Source organism: Cebus imitator, unplaced genomic scaffold, assembly GCF_001604975.1.
Source record: "Cebus imitator isolate Cc_AM_T3 unplaced genomic scaffold, Cebus_imitator-1.0 Scaffold216, whole genome shotgun sequence".
NCBI classification, from domain to species: Eukaryota; Metazoa; Chordata; class Mammalia; order Primates; family Cebidae; genus Cebus; species Cebus imitator.
The window spans coordinates 3280698-3297557 of NW_016107531.1; the positions used below are offsets into that span (position 1 = coordinate 3280698).

General features: G+C 42.1%; 1 protein-coding gene across 8 annotated transcripts in view; it reads left to right on the forward strand.

The window, feature by feature from the left end:
* The window catches only part of MAPKAP1 (MAPK associated protein 1), a 267937-nt gene that overhangs the window by 231880 nt on the left and 19197 nt on the right, over nt 1-16860 (forward strand). For 7 of the 8 annotated variants that reach the window (XM_037745939.1, XM_037745940.1, XM_017549141.2 and 4 more), the window contains one exon: nt 3354-3491. The exons of the other annotated variant lie outside the window; for it this stretch is intronic. In XM_037745939.1, the coding sequence (XP_037601867.1) occupies nt 3354-3491 (138 nt within the window). The remainder of the gene's footprint in view (nt 1-3353; nt 3492-16860) is intronic. 8 annotated transcript variants of the gene reach the window in all.

Consider the following 16860-nt stretch of genomic DNA (forward strand, 5'->3'; position numbering starts at 1 on the left):
CCCCAGCTGCAAACGTCCTGTCTGGCCTGGGCTGTGGCACCAGCCTCCTCACTGATCCGCCCTCCACCAACCTGACTCCTCCTTGTAACCAAGAAGACTACCTAGGGCTCCCAAGCCAAGGACAGAAAGGTCTCTGTTTGCCTCCAGGCTGGATTCTGGGCCTCCTATGTCTCTTCAGTAGTAGATGTGCTCTCTTCCTAGGGGTGTGCAGGAAGAGGGCTCCTCCCGTGGTGTGCCTCAGGCCGAGGGCTGCCACCTGGCGGCAGGAGCAGATAGGGTGCTGCTGCACTGCCTGCGCTGCCTTAAGAAGCTGAGACTCACAGGTATTAAGAGGGTAAGATTATTTAATGTACAAAAGGATTTTTCCCATCAGGAAAGATTCCCCTACAGGTTCCTTTAAATAGTGACTCCTCTAGGCAGGCGAGTGTTTTACAGATCATTAACTACTTGACTGAAAGCCTACAGGGCAGAGAAACTTAAAACTAAAGTGTTGGGAGCCCCTGCCAATTACAGATCAATCCAAAATGAAGATAAAGTAGCTCTGGAACTAGAAGTCAGTGGGCAAATGTGATTTGATTCAGAAAGAAATCTGATTCACATGCAACTTTTTTGGAACATACCAGTTGTTTAAATGATATTCCACCTGTCTGCCCATCTATTGCATTCATCTCCCACATCTTCATCCCAAAGCCTCGGTCTTGGGGTTCCCCTCTGTGAACAGTAACTGCACAATAACCCCAGGAAAGGGCGTCATTGGGAAAGTGTTCTGTGGCTGTGCAGAGCTTAGGCAGTTGATGCAGAGATACAGCCGGTAATGGATGAACTATACGGTAACAATTTGCAGATAAAAATAATAGAAGTTAAAGTGTACTTTACATGATAAAAGAAAGATGAAAGAGGACGAGAGTCTGTTACATCTGAGATGGTTACAAAAGTCCTGCTTTGTGAAGTAGGCTCTGTTGAAAAGATTGATGCAATGGGGAGTGACCTTGGCTTGGAGCAGGAGCTGGTGATGTATGTATGAGCATCCCTCTGCTAAATGGACCCAGATTTGTAGCACTAATATACATGGGAGCCCAGAACCAAACTCAGTACGGCAATAAATCAACAGCCACTTTGGGTGTCATTTCTGGTTTATATTCCACTATTGTTCTATCACTTTAATTCATGTCACTATCATCTTTTCATCTGGAACAGTTTTATATAATTTTCCAGTGGAGTTACCTGACAAATCCTATCAAATTAACAAGGTACATTAACAGTATTGACTGACTACAGCTTCAAGAGTTGCAGGGCCATAGAACAAAATTTTAAAACCACATCTCTTGTGATGATTTTTTTCCCCATTCTTTCTGAGAAAAGAATGTGGAGCAGGGTTATTTTCACATAAGAGATATGCACATTTATTCTGCTCTGCTCATTTTGACTTTTATAAATGTCAAGAAGCAGAAGAAAGGGAACACACACACACACACACACACACACACACACACACTACCAACAACCATGGCTTCAGTACTTTTCTTCTTTCAGGGAACTACAGAAATGTCCAGATCTTTAACAATTAATGACCAAATTGGAGGCAAGAGTGTAACTGGGTAGTCGTAATCTATTTTAAATGAAATATAATAAAATTGGTCTCCTGATACATTCTCACCCTCCTGAAATCATCTAGACCTGAACGTCCAGAGTCAGCTGGACTTATGACATTATGCCTAATTGAAATATGGTGTTCCCGAAATAGGTCTAATGACAAATTCCAGCATTCGATTAGTAAAAAATACCAATTGTTCATCTTTACCAAAGACCACACGTACTGACCAGGGCTAATAGCCATCTCTGCATTGTCTCCCCTGGAGGCAGCAGAGGAGCCTCTACTGTAGTCTGTCTGCACACAGCCTTCTGCCTTTGTCTAGCTGGTATTTGGGATTTATTTGTGCATAAAATAAAATACAAATGAATGGAGTGTGTGGCAGACCTAATCACTAGGATTTTGTTTATATTTGTTTTCTTTTTAAATTTTTAATTTGCTGTCAGACTGTGGTTGGGGTGTCTGTGTGTGTGTTTTATTTGGGGGGAGGTTAATTGAACTGTTTCTTTTATCTGCTGCTGCATTTGGCTTACTAAGTTTTCTGACATTTTGCTCAAAAATTTCGGAGTGTGAGTCGTAGGATAAAATATGTTAACTGTGTCTTTTCTGTTTCAGTATGTACTTTTGGTTATTTTAGTTATTTCGTATATCTTCATTTTGCTTTTTTTCACTTTGACCCTGACCCTTAAACTATGGCCTAAAAATTAATTACTTTTCAGGTTCCATATGGGGCCCATTCTAGAAGGCATGTTAAAGGTTTTTGTCTCACTTATGAACAGATTCATGAATTTTCAGCGTAAGAGGAAAAAGAGCACATCTAGCCTAGATCATGTGTGCCGGGCTGTGTGTGTACTCCTCTGTAGTACTGGGAAGGCAGTTACTATGCATTTCCACACTTCTCCCAGGGCCCCTCCATACCTGGCGTTACCTTTGTTCTGCGAACACCTTTATTCCCCGTCACCGTACAACGTGTTGCCTTTTAAGCTCTGAAAAGGAAATCTGAAGTGCCAGTGTTTAACATGCTGGGTTCCTGTTATAAAGTCTTTGTTGCGTAAAGCTCACACCCAGTACCGAGTCTCCCTCAGCGGGGGAGCAGTGACCTCTGCAGCCTGAAGCCAGGCTTCAAGACTTGAACTTGGAAGCTTTTACGTAAAGGACCTTTTAATCCTCTCGTGACTTTCCTTAAATATAGGTTGGATAATTATTTAGCATCACAGAAAGGAAGAGTTATTTTGTTCCCCTATTTTTGGTGTCTAAGGTTGTTTCAGATCAGAAGCTGTACATTAGTAGCTTAGCTATTTATTTAGCTATAGGGATGTTACGGCTTTATCTGTCCACCCCAGATCTTCTTCTTAAATGAGAACAACAGCAAAAAGAGCACTGATCAAAACGGTTTTTAAAATAAAACTTACAGTTATGTCATTGTAGTATAGAGGTAATGTATGGTTGTGAATAGGCTCTCTGTGTTGGGGCTACATTATATCTCAGAAGGATTGTTTCTTAATAGTCTCTCATACAGTTTGGGGGTTCCCCCACCCCCAGCTCACCCACCCAGGAAACCAGGCTGTGCAGCTTCTGCATGACATGTGGACTGTCCACATGTTTGTCTCGGGAAGCCCATGGCATTCCCCAGAGCCCTAAGAAAGAACCGCATGTTCATGCAGTTTCAGATTTATAAATAATAAATCAAATGATTACCCTGAAATCACTCACACCTTCTACTTCTTGTGGTTTCTTTTTTGTCCTCCCCTTGGCCTTACAGGTATATCTGGAGACAAAGTAGAGATAGACCCTGTTACGAATCAGAAAGCCAGCACTAAGTTTTGGATTAAGCAGAAACCCATCTCAATCGATTCTGACCTGCTCTGTGCCTGTGACCTTGCTGAAGAAAAAAGCCCCAGTGAGTAGTCCCTTTTATTTATGTCTCCTTTCTCTCTTTCCCCTCTCTTCCCTTCTGTGTGCTGGGTGCCAGGAGAATATATTGCCACCGTGTCCTTTTTTCCTTGGGTCTGTTTTAATTCATTACCAGAAATTTCTTTTAATCAAACGGGATTGTATTATGGTGCCCAGAGCCTGACATGTGCCCCCATCCTGTTCGGTCTTGATGGCAGCAGAGAACCTTGCAGCTCACCTCCGGACCTCAGCAGCTCAGCCCTGGAAGCTGGGGGCACAGAGCCAGATTTCTGCTGAGAATTTGCACTCACCACAGCCCTCATTTCACTCTGCTCCCTTCCTCTTCCCATTTGGGGGACTTGACCAGTCAGACCTGGACCTGCCTTCCTTCCCTTGAGACGGAGGGAAGCTGGGGATTTCCCAAGGTGGCGGACGCCTAGATTTAGATATATCCATCATGCCAGAAGTGTCAGCACCCCCCAGATTATTAGCAGCTGCATGACCTACCAGCTCATAATTAAACTCTTGCCTGGTCCTACAGAAGAGATCACTGCTGGGTTGGCATTCCTCCACTTAAATTATCAAAGTAGATACAGTCCAGTTATGTATTTTGGCATATTATACTTTTGCAGTTAAGTAATTGGGTGTAGCAATTAGATTAATCACTTAATCATTTTTAGGACTCCAGTCCTATCAAGGGGCAGAAAGGACACATAGATCACACTGAAATTCCTCTGTGGAAGGAAAAATGGTAAACTATATAAGCATTCATTAGTTGCCTAGAGAACGCTATAAGATAATGGTCCTCAAAGTCTGATACAGACCAGCAGGATCTGCAGAGCCTGTTTAAAACACAGTTACCTAGGGCCCACCCTAGTGGATTGTGATTCAATAACTTGGAGTCTAGACTGAGCATCTAATTTTTACTAATCCCCTATGTCCAACATTCACTAAATTTGAGAACAAATATTATAAGGAATTACTTACTCAAAAGGAACAATGAGAAATGTAAAGGCCAGCAAGTGGTTATAATACAGTTCAAGTTTCTGAGATAACACTGACTAAATAAGGGCCTGAAGAGCACTGAGCCCCTGAAGGGGGCAGATAGACTGGGCACATGCCACATTGCTTCATTTATGGGTGGGTGTTTAATTTTTTGTCAAACTCTGCTGGACTACGTATTCAACTCATTCGCCTACAGCTTGGCAAAAAGGGAGCACTTAGGGGGACACAGGGAAAGGAGGAAGGCCATCCCACGTTCTTCCTGCCATTCCTGTCATCCCAGTGAGGCCTCCAACCCTGCAGGAGGCTGAGAGAAAAGTGCCTGCTGCTGGGGGGGCTTGCCTCAAGGTTGCTGGATTCCCTCTGCCTTTGGATAAACATCTTCTGGGGGGGCTTGCCTCAAGGTTGCTGGATTCCCTCTGCCTTTGGATAAACATCTTCCTAATCCCGCTCATTCGGCTTGTCGGCCAATAAAGATGTCATTGTTCTAGCATCTTTCTCTCCAAGAACTGAGGATGCTTTGAAAAGTAACAGTTTATAAATTCAACATGTCTCTGAGAATTGAAAGGCAATCACTTCTGTGTTGCATAAAGGGATAAGCTGGAGTGGAAAGGTTAGGAAAAGAACTAGATGCAGGATTCAGGTTTTTTTCCTTAACAAAGAGGCTCACTGCACCAGTAATACACTGCCTAAGTCCTGGTCACCTATAGCAGTGCTTTTTAAACCGTGTTCCTCAGAGCTCTAGGCTCTCAGAGGGACCTCAGGGGTATGGGGGGAGGTGGGGGAGGACTGGGCATAAGGCCTCCCTTTGAGCCAAAGGAACTCTACTTAGTTGTAGACACAAAGTCTTCCTATATTGCCCAGGCTGTTCTTGAACTCCTGACCTCCTGCCATTCTCCTGCCTCAGTCTCCCAAAGCGCTGGGATTACAGGCATGAGCCACCACTCTCAGCCAGAAAAAACTATCTGCAACAGGCTTACAGAATAAAATGCAGACTGTTCAGCATAGCCTTTGCAGACATTGACAAGCAGCTGACCACTCTAGTCTCATAGCCCATGTTTCCCATCTCATCTTTGGGCTGTGGTCACTGTAACTACTTGCACACAATGCATTCTGTGCTTCTGCTATTCCCACTGCCTGGAATACACCTTTTGAACCTGACCCCCTCTCTAACTTACAGACCTTTCCACCTCCCCGTACTCGGCCTACTCATTTTTCAAGACCCAGCTCCAGTTTAGGCTCTCTGTGTTCACTTTGCCCCCAGGAGTTTGCACATGCCTCTAGGAATACACCTCTGTCTGTATTCATCTGTTGGAGACCCACCCCTCCCTCCCACCTCCATCTCCATATTGAACTAAGTGACCCAGGAACTGGCTTCTGTGTCCTCAGTCGCTAGCACAGAACCTGCAGAGTTGTTCTCAGTGAATGTTTGTTAACTTAAAACTGAACTTAACGAAGCCAGGATTTAGAAACAAATTATGTGAAATGGTTATTTCACATAATTTATGTTGTAAAGTGCCCAAACAAAGATGTATTAAATGAATCGGCTTGATGCTGTGTGTTTTATGATTTCCAGTATCTTCATCAAATTAATTCAGTGACTCAATCTAACAAGTTCATCCTCAGACCACAGAATTAATCTGTGAGGCGTCTTCTCTTTCTTTATTATTTAAAGGATTAATGGTAACCCTTCTTATCTTTTGTGTCTGTTGAACCTTTGAAAAAAGTTATTTTAACATCACTAAAGAAATGAAAGTCACTATATTTCATAAGTTTAGCCTGTGATTTTTATCAGCATAGTGATGTATGTTTGTAGCCGAGTTTACATCAAAAATTATTCTTGGGGCCTTCTTGAATGAATTATGGCAAAGAGAGAGAGTCTAGAAGTAGATAAGGTTTTTGATTTCTGCAATATATTTCCTTTTTCATGTTTTTATCTCTGGTAACACAAGTGTCTTGCCGAAGACCGGAACGTGTGACCAACTGGAATAATTTAGTTGTGGAAACAGAGCAGACGTGTTATTAAACAGCTTCTTTACAAAAGGACATTAAGTATAGGGAGGATAATGAAGTTGTCCCCAGTCTTACTTGAGACACGTTTGTCAGAATTTTGAACAGAAAAGAAATGGTTTTTAAAACCTTCGACTGTGGCCACTTTGCAGTGTTTATTGAGAAAGCCGCTGTCAAACCATTAATTTGGTCGTCATAAGGCCCAGAACTCAAGTTTAATTGATGCCATATCCAAAAAGTGTGTGAATAGCTGACTTGGCAAAGGGACTGAGCATTTGAGTAGCTGCAGGGAAATGCATAATTACACATATCGCGGGACCGGAGAGACCCAGGCTCAGAAGCTGCGCTTCATAAACAACAGCTCTGTGGCTCACTTTCCATTCCCCTCGACTTCTCCCTCTTAGGCTGGGTTCTCAGAGGGAAGATTTATGGCTCTGTCCCTGTGAGTGTTTAAGGACCTGAACTTAATGACTAAATAGATACATGCCTAAAAAATTGCACGTGTAAATTTAGATTCTTAAAAGAGTTGAGAAAATCTGTGGATCACAAGCCTTGAGAAATTAAGAGTAAATTCTGCCTTTCTAGATTTAAGGGGGGAAAAAAAAAAGTCATACTGCCATTATTATTCGAATCAGTGGTTTCTCTGTCAGATTTTGCCGCTCCTTAGGACGTCTTTTGCTATTTTGAAAGATGTCATAAGCAGGTGAATTGATTATAACTGGTCAAGGATGTATACAACACATAAAAGAGGAGAATGTTTCCATATCAGAAACTACCACGTTTACATTGTCTTAGGGAAATAATTTTCCATCCTTATATACATCTAGATATGGTTTTTTGTTTTTAAGAGCTAGAGTCTCACTATGTTGCCCAGGCTGGACTCAAACTTCTGGGCTCAGGTGATCCTCCCGCCTCAGCCCACTGAGTAGCTGTGACTAGAGTCATGTGACACCATGTTCAGTTTAGACACAGCCTTTGACTGCTGTGGCTCTCTTTTAAGCACTAGCCTCAAGTTCCTACCCTGAAACAAAAGCAAGGGATCTTTCTGTGAAGCTGGTACCCGTCAGAGACACTCAGCCTGTATTTCTGAACCAGACTCAGCCATGCCAGATCTGGGTTCATCATAAGAAGGTTATGCACGTTTAGTCTTTAAAGGAAGCAGCCTATCATTAAGAAATCAGATTTAAACCTTAATAAAGTAGCTGTCGTCTTTATAGCTGAAAAGAGTGCTGTATCTCAATTAAGTATAGATCATATAAAATCTTAAGGAAGCAACATAATGGAGGTAACCTGATTACATTCTCTTGGAATAGTATAATTCAAAGGAAATCTGATTCTGTTCATGCTGGTTATGTTCGGGGATTCTTGTTTTGTTTTGTTTTTTGTCCAGAACACCATTTGGATGCAAGATAGGAACTCTTTGGGGTTAGGAGTTAATGACAGCTGCAGGAGACTGGTAAACCCCAGTGACTAGAACCTGCTGGATATTTGAGATGAGATTCAGTTAAGGCTAGGAGTTAAAGGAGCTGGGCTTACTGGTGACCTACCACTTAAATGAATCTTTCTTTTCATAAGTACTTGACAAGATCTGTAAAGTAGTGTATTTAATTTACTAATTAAATTAAAGCTACTGAATAATGATTTGTCCACATTGATTTAGCTTAAATAGAAAAGATCAGCATTGTTGTGATCTTCAGCAACCTTAATGGCCAAGCCAGTTAGACACAAAGGCCTCTTGTGTTTTATAGGTCAGGAGGACATAGGTAAGCCCAGACTGTAATTGAATTGCCTGCACTGCACCCTGCAGTCGCAGATTTCCTTTGGCTTCCCGTTCCATTGTTGCACTGGGGCTTAAGAGAATGTTAACGCGGTAATAGGCACAGGGCCTTCCCCATTATACGTCTTGCTATCGAGCGGTTCTGCATGACTAGTTAAAGAAGATGGCAAGAAGATTAATGAAAGCAAGGCTAATACAGAAGGGGGTACTTTTGCAAGACTTCTACCGAGGAGATATTAGAGCTGAACCAGAGCTTGGCTTTTTCTTTATCCTGTGACCTTTGAACCTGCCTTACTGTTGAGAGCTGCCAGGGAAGTCGACATTTTGATTGATGTTGGTACACGAGTCAGTCTTTCCCATTGAATTCCACATCTGCACGAAAATAGCTTTTCTAGCAGAATTCATACTGGCTAGAAGTGATAGCCAAATTGATGGCTGAAATGCTTTTATGTAGTTTTCATTTAAACTAAGGGTATTTGATGGTTTAATTCAGTACCCAGTTTTCATAGATTCTGCATATTCATTTATATGTTTTTAATGGGTCCATCAACCCATAGTGAAAGACCAGTGTTAAGAACGTTCATAGGTTTACAGACAGCTCCAAACGGGCTTTATGAAGAGTAAAAGCAGTCAGTCATCAAACAAACCCTGAGGGCTCAGGGAAACTGACTTCAAGGTTTCTGTAAATAAAGCAGATGATCTAGCTGTTCTTTGGAAAGCTATAACTGGGCTGATCTGAAGTCTCACCTCTGCATCCCATCTTAGCCCCAGTTCAGAGGCTATCTTGATCCACCCAGATGCTAGGTTCCCTAACCTGGCTTTCCAGCTGCAAGGGATTGTTGTGGGCTACTTGTAAAACAACAGCTTTGTGCAGATACAAACTTTGAATGTTCTCACTGATTTTGTTACGTGTTTATGGAGCTGCAGGCCTCGAATGTGTGTGTGGCTGAATGTGCCAGTGTGTGCATCCCCTGCCCCTTCCCCACCCCCAGCAAAGGAGAACAGGGAGATGTGGCTGGAGGACTCATGCTTGTTACTGAAATCGACCTGCACACACCCTAGCCTATCCATTGGATCCTCGACACCTGATTTCTTTCTCGCTATTTGACATGGGTAGTTCTAGCAGAGAACACACGCTTTGTGTCTCTGTCTCTGCCTGTCTGTCTCTCTGTCTCTTTATCTCTATCTCTATCTCTCTCTGTCTTTCTCTCTCTCTGTCTCTCTGATGTGATAGGCATTCTAGTTCCTAAGGGAGGAGATACCCAGGAATTTTGGCATATTCTTGAGATGCTCTCATGAATGTGTGAAAGAGGAATGAGGATAACTTTAGTTACCTTTGGATGAAAGAGCTGCAGTCCTAAGGTGGACGAGTGGATAACCACAGCCCTGCTGGCACACTGAGGGCCCAGCAGGTGAGGCACCTGGAATACAACTGGAGCTGCGTCCCAGGAAGGCTACAGCCCTTCCTCAGGCTCTGTCCACTCCTGGGAGATCCAGGCACTCCAGACGTTAGGTGGACAAGTTATGTTGTGTTTTTATTCTCTAACAAGGACTTATTTCATAAGTTCCAGATCAAATACAGTAAGTACTGCCTGATTACAGAACACAACGGACTCTCACATATTAATGCCCCAGTTATTGAATTGCCTTTTCATAAGAGTACTCTGGAGCACAATCAGGAGCAGGCAGTGCCTCATCCTTTTAACAGATATGTTTCCTAGCCCTATTAAAAGGGGTCTTCATCTATCCTGTCAAAGGAAGTCTGCTGGGGTTTTTTAGTTTAATTACACTATCCAATTAAAACTCCTTGCTGCATTTGGATGCGCCTCTCCTTGGGCCTGAGTGGATATGACATTTACAAGGCTCGCCTTTCAAGCAGACAATAGTGTGATTGATGAGGTGCACATTCAATGAAGGAGGCGAGTGCCTGTGGAAGTGCTGCTTAGTGCATTTTGATTTATTTATCATCTCCTTCCAAAACAAGGGGGCTGCCGGGGAGATGGGTTTAGGCAACCAGAGGGACCACCACAATTTTTCCTAGTCTTTCCAGGGAAAGACCTGGAGTGCACCACAGGATAAAGGTGGATAAAAACCATAAGCAGGGGGCCAGCTTGCATCACCTAAGTCGAACTCTCTTCTTAGGTTCTCTGACCCATTTTAGTTTCCAGTAACCTCAAGCTGCAATCTGCTGTTAAACAGGCAAATCACTGCACTTTCAGAGAACAGTTTGCTGGGGCTGGATAGCAATGGCCAGGCCCCTGAGAATTCAGCCAAGCCAGCATGTGTCCCATTGACCAACCTGGTCAGCATTAGGTGACATGTGACCTGGGCACTAGGCATGCCTATTTATTTACACTCCCTGCATCCTCCAGAAATCCAGCAGCCTCTGTCCAGTCATCACCAGTGCTTGATGACTCTTTCTCTAACTCTGCCTAGGCACAATGAGCATTTAAAAGTGCCTCTGGAATTTGGAATCAGCCAAGAGCAAGTGTGGCTCTTCACAAAGGGGTATGGAGGCACAATGGAGAACTTCTCACAGTCACAGTGACAAGGCAAACCCAGCATCTTGCTCTTAAACTATTGCTGTTTACCCTCAGTGTATGATAGATGGGTGCTTGTCTCTGTGGTTCCTAGAAAAAAGGTGTTTTGACCACATGTTCTCACTCATAGGCGGGTGTTGAACAACAAGAAAATGTGGACTCAGGGAGAGGAACATCACACACTAGGGGCAGTTGGCAGGGGGCAAGGGAAGGGACAGTGGGAGGTGGGGAGAGATATCATGGGGAGAAATGCCAGATATAGTCAAAGGGGGAATAGAAGCAGCATACCACCTGGTTATGTATGCACCTATGCAACAACCCTGCATGACCTGCACGTGTACCCCAGAACCTAAAGTAAAAGAAAAAAGAGAAAAAGTGTTTCGTTACAGTGGGCTCTGGAAGGGTACTATGAATTTAGGAACTAGAAGATTCTACTCTGAGCCCCAGACAGTTGATAAGAAGAGCACACCTCCCATATTCATCATCAGGTACTAGAGTTGCTCACAGGGGACGTTGTGGGTATGTTTACAGAATGTGTAAGAATGTCTGCAACAAAAATTGGCTGGTACTGAGATACTCAAGTTTTCTTACATTCTCTGAAAACTTGCTTCTGTTGATTGGAATATTGATATTTGTTAGAGTAGAAAATATTTTGAGGGTATCAACTTTGTTTTTTCCTCCTGGGAGAAGCCTTCTTTTTGCTATTAAGTTTTCACTTAATTGTTGACTTGGGCTTTACGGACCCTTTGTAACAAAACAGTTGCCGAGGTAAAATGAAAAATTTGTATTCATTTGCATTTTCCTATAGATTTTGATTACCATTTTCTCAAATTCATACTTTCTTGATATTAATATCAGACGAAATCCTAATTGAGAAGAGGGTAAGGGCAGGGGCTGTTCCCTACTGAAAAATTCTGTGTGAAAGATTTCTCAGCTGGATAAATGATGGGGATAATCTGTTTTCCCTTGCCTCCTGCCAAGCTCCAAATTGTTTTCATAATAAATAAATGGAGAGCTTAGATTTTAAGTTATTCTCTTAGACATGGAAAAAGTAAGCCATAGTTTCATGAAAATCAAAATCTGTATTGCTTACAAGACTCCGTATGCAACTTCCAACACATGGTAACTGCTACCAGATTAACCTTTCTATCATAAGTGATTAGAAAACTGAACAAACATTTTAAAAAGTACTTTTAGACATTAGAAAATATGGAGTATAGGACTATGGTTCCTGAGAGACAGGTAACAAAAGAGGTGAGACTGATGATCGACTCAGCTTTTCCCCAGAGTTTCCCAGGAAGAGAAAACCCAAGGAAAGTATGACAGTCTTACCGAGCTGGAAGACAGAGGTAAAAGGTGGAGGAGGCTAAAGCAACTGAAATTTGCAGAATAGAGTATGGAAGGGAGAAAGAGCTCTGGAAAGAGCCCCTTGAAACTTCCACTGTATACAAAACTATGCATGTCTGCAGTGGGACCTTGCAAGGCTGGGCAAACAGCTACTGGGGAGCTGTAAACTAGAGTTCTGGCTAACCAGAGTGGAGCATCCAGGGTATTTAGTAGTGATTCCAGAAAGGCTGTTTCTTAGAAGTAGGACTAAATTAGCCATAGCCATAGACTAAAGACTGCTCTAGTCCTTGCCAAAACCTTAAAAGGAATCTTGAAAGAATCAAACTGATCCACAAGTAAATTAGCCTCTACCAGAACAAAGCCTAATACTCTGTAAAGGACAGCACAATGTAGAACCCACAGTGTAATGTTGATAGTATCCAGCCTTCTCTTAAAAATTACTAGACATGCAAAAAGCAGGAAAATGTATACCGTAACCAGGGAAAAATCAATCAATAAAAATAGAACCAGAAGAGGCAGTGGTGATAGAATTCACAGAGAAGTTCCTTAAAATAGCCATTATAAATATGTTCAGGGACTTAAAGGAAAAGAAGAACGCAGAAAGAAGAAAAATTAAAACTTAAAAAGAACCTAATGAAAATTCCAGAGCTGAGGAGTAGAATGCCTGAATCAAAAAATTCACTAAATGGTCAGCATTTTGGGAGGCCGAGGTGGGCACATCACCTGAGGTCAGGAGTTCAAGACCAGCCTGGCCAACATGGTGAAACCCCATCTCTACTAAAAATGCAAAAATTAGCCAGGTGTGGTGGTGCATGCCTGTAATCCCAGCTACTCATGAGGCTGAGGCAGGAGAATTGCTTGACCCTGGGAGGTGGACATTGCAGTAAGCCAAGACCCTACCACTGCATTCCAGCCTCGACAGCAGAGTGAGACTCTGTCTCCAAAGAAAAAAACAAATTCACTAAATGGGAACAGATTAGGATGGTGATGAAAAAGATCAGTGCATTAGTTATCTATTGCCTCAAAACAAAAATGCCCCAAAACATAGTGGCTTAAAACAGATGTAATATTTACTGTCTTGCAGTTCAGTGAGTCAGGTATCCCACAGCTTAACTGAGTCCTCTGGCTTGGGGTCTCTCAATAGGCTGCAGTCATCTCTGGGTTTCATTTAGACAGGATCTTCCAAGCTCACTGAGTGATTGCTGGCAGGGTTTACTTCCTTGGAAAAACCCTCAGTTCTCCAAAGAGAAGCTTATAAGATAGAGCTGTCAAAAGTAAGTGAGAGAGTGCTAGCAAGGAATAAGTTACAGTCTTCTATAACTTATTCTCAGAAGTGACATCCCAACACTTCTGCTGTATTGTTCGTTAGAAGCAAGTCACTAGGTCCAGCCCACAAACAAGACAAGGGCATCACACGTGGGCCTGAAAAGCAGAAGGTAGGATCATTGGGAGCCATTTCAGAATCTGTGACAATCAGTGAACTCTATGACAGAACAATAGAAAGTATTCAAGGCACAGAGAAAAAAATGGATGAAGAGATTAGAGCCTTTGTAGTGACAGCAAATGTTCTCACATGTATGTAATTGTAGTCTTGGTGATGGAGGGGAAAAACTATTCCGGATTTTATTAAAAATATCAAACCACTAATCTTGGAAGCCCAGTGAAAAGCTAAGCATGATAAATTTAAAGAAAACCACATCAAGGCACATTATAATCAAATTGCTGAGAACCAGTGATAAAGAGAAACATCTTAAAAGCAGCCAAAGAGGCCAGGCACAGCAACTCACGCCTGTAATCCCAGCACTTTGGGAGATCGAGGCAGGCAGATCATGAGGTCAGGAGGTCAAGACCAGCCTGGACAACATGATAAAACCCCATCTCTACTAAAAATACAAAAATTAGCAGGGCATGGTAGCACATGCCTATAGTCCCAGCTACTCAGGAGGCTGAGGCAGGAGAATGGCTTGAACTTGGGAAGTATAAGTAGCAGTGAGCCGAGATCACACCATTGCACTCCAGCCTGAGTTACAGAGCGACACTCAGTCTCAAAAAAGAAAAAAGTAGCCAAAGAAAGAAGACGTGTTACATAGAGAAACCGAGATAAGAATGGTTGCTGACTTCTCACTAGAAATAATGCAATCCAGAGGACAATGGAATGACATCTCTAAAGTGCTACAAGAAGAAACCTGTCAACTTAGAATCCTACATTCAGTGAAAATATCCTTCAGAAAGGAAGATGAAATAATGACATTCCAGGCAATCAAAAAATGAAATAATTTGTCACCACTAAACCTTACACTGTGAGAAGTGTAAAGGCTGGAGGGGAAAAATAACAGAAGGAAACCCAAATCTGCACAGAGAACTAAGAGCACTTAAAATGTCAGTTACCAATGATATGGGATGGACCAAGAAAAGGGGAACAAGCAAGAGAGACAGTTTTCAGTGGGAATTGGCAAACTGTGGGCCACAGGCCAACTCCAGCCCACCACCTGTTACTGCATGGCCTGTAAGACAAGACTGGATTTTACAGATAAACATTTGCAATTGACGTGATAATAGAGAACCCTAATTTTTTATCTCATTTAAGTAAAATATGACCTCAACCAAAGGAAAAAAAACTGCACTTCGTATTAGTAGATCTATATTACCCAAAAAATGTTTTTAATGATTAAATTTTGAATTTTGTCAATGAAAAATGTGGCATTTTTTTTTCTCTTCTTATGTATCTACAAAGTATCCTCAATTTTATCTCTTGGTCCATAAAACCTAAAGTATTTACTATCTGGCCCTTTGTAGGAAAAGTTTGCTTGTCTGAGAGTGGAGGTGAAAAGGGAAGGGAGGGAACCCTCCCCCATCAGACAGTGTTCCAGGTCCCTTATATGCATTACTTAATTCTTGCAACTCTGTGAGGTTGCAATAATTAAGTAATCTACACTTGTTATATAATTCTAAGATTGTTGGACTTCCTTCTATGATAATATAATCCTGACAACAACTTGTGAGGCAGATAATATTCCCATTTTATCAATGAGTTAACTGGGGCTCAAAGAAGCTATATCACTTGTCCAAAGTTCTCTGTAGATGGAACAGAGGTCCATATTCTTCTCTCTGCCACTGACACAAAGCCACGGCACTTAAATCTCTGTGTTTTCTTATTTTTTATTTTTGTTTTTTGTGGTTTTTTTCTAATTAAATAGAGATGGGGGTCTCACTATGTTGATCAGGCTGGTCTTGAACTCCTGGCCTCAAGCAATTCTCTCATCTTGGCCTCCCAAAATGCTGGGATTACAGCTGTGAGCCACTGTGCCCAGCCAACATCTGTGCTTTCTTGAAGGAAGAATAACCCTAGCTCCAACTCACAGTGTATAGTCTTTTTTTTTTTTTTTTTTTGAGATGGAGTTTTGCTCTTGTTGCCCAGGCTGGAGTGCAATGGCACGTGACCTTGGCTTACTGCAGCCTCCACCTCCTGGGTTCAAGTGTAGCAATTCTCCTGCCTCAGCCTCCTGAGTAGCTGGGATTACAGGCATGTGCCACCACACCCAGCTAATTTTTTTGTATTTGTAGTAAAGACGGGGTTTCACCATGTTGTCCAGGCTGGTCTCAAACTCCTGACCTCAGGTGATCCACCCATCTCAGCCTCCCAAAGTGCTGGGACTATAGGCATGAGCCACGTGCCCAGCCTAAAGTCTTATTTTTTAAACAAATTTCACCCATTCTTGGTTATCTGGTTTCTCTTCCTAAAGGATATTACATGCAGAATATTAAAAGAGGGGAGAGAGAATGACAGAACTTAAATAATAAAGACTGAGAAGTGAAAGCTGACAAGAGTTGAGCAAAAATGAAACTAAACAAAAACTATTGAAGAAGCATTCCAAGAACTCAGTAAACATTGTAGTGTGGCACAATTTTGTGGCACCACATAGAGCCTTTTGCAACCCTGGGAGAATCGTGATCTTCAGTACTTCCACAGAAGAAAGTGATAATGCAGTATTTTCTTTGCCTTTAATGCAGAAGGAAGGTGTATAATATGGAATTTTAATGCTTAAAATGGAAAAAGGCTTTTTGCACAGAGGTTACCCTAGCTGTCCACTCCAGTGATTCTGGATAGATGAGGTTTCCTTTGTAGTGATTCGGCCTCCCACAGAGTACTTGCAAACCCAAGCTTGTCATAGACTTTAAGTCCCTCCAAGAGGAAATTTCCAGGTGCAGAATTTGTTTCTTATCTATTTCTCTAAAAGCCGAAGAATAAACCTCAGCCAATACTTGGTTATTGAAATGCCAGAACAACTTGGTTATTTTACCAGAACAACTTACCCATGAGTTGAAGCATCAAAAGGCCCTCATAAGCAATTGTTCCTAATTTATTTCCTGAAGTACATGGAATCATGTCTGCTACATTCAAAAGTTGGATACTTGTCTCAGGGAATAGCGCTTGTTTGATTATCTGCACTGCAAGCTGAACTAGCTATTTATTTCATGGAACATTATTATAACTTGAAAGAACAACTGACAAACTGTGGTTATTCAAATGCATATTGGGCAGACATTTTGTTGAAAATGAAGGAAGTGAGTCTGTCACTTCAAGGATAACAGGTGATAGTATTTAATGCCCACGATGAAGTTCAAACTTGGAGGTGAAAATTAGAGTTCTGGGAAATTTCCGTCACTGTGAGCTTGGCTTCTCATTTCTTAAAGACTTT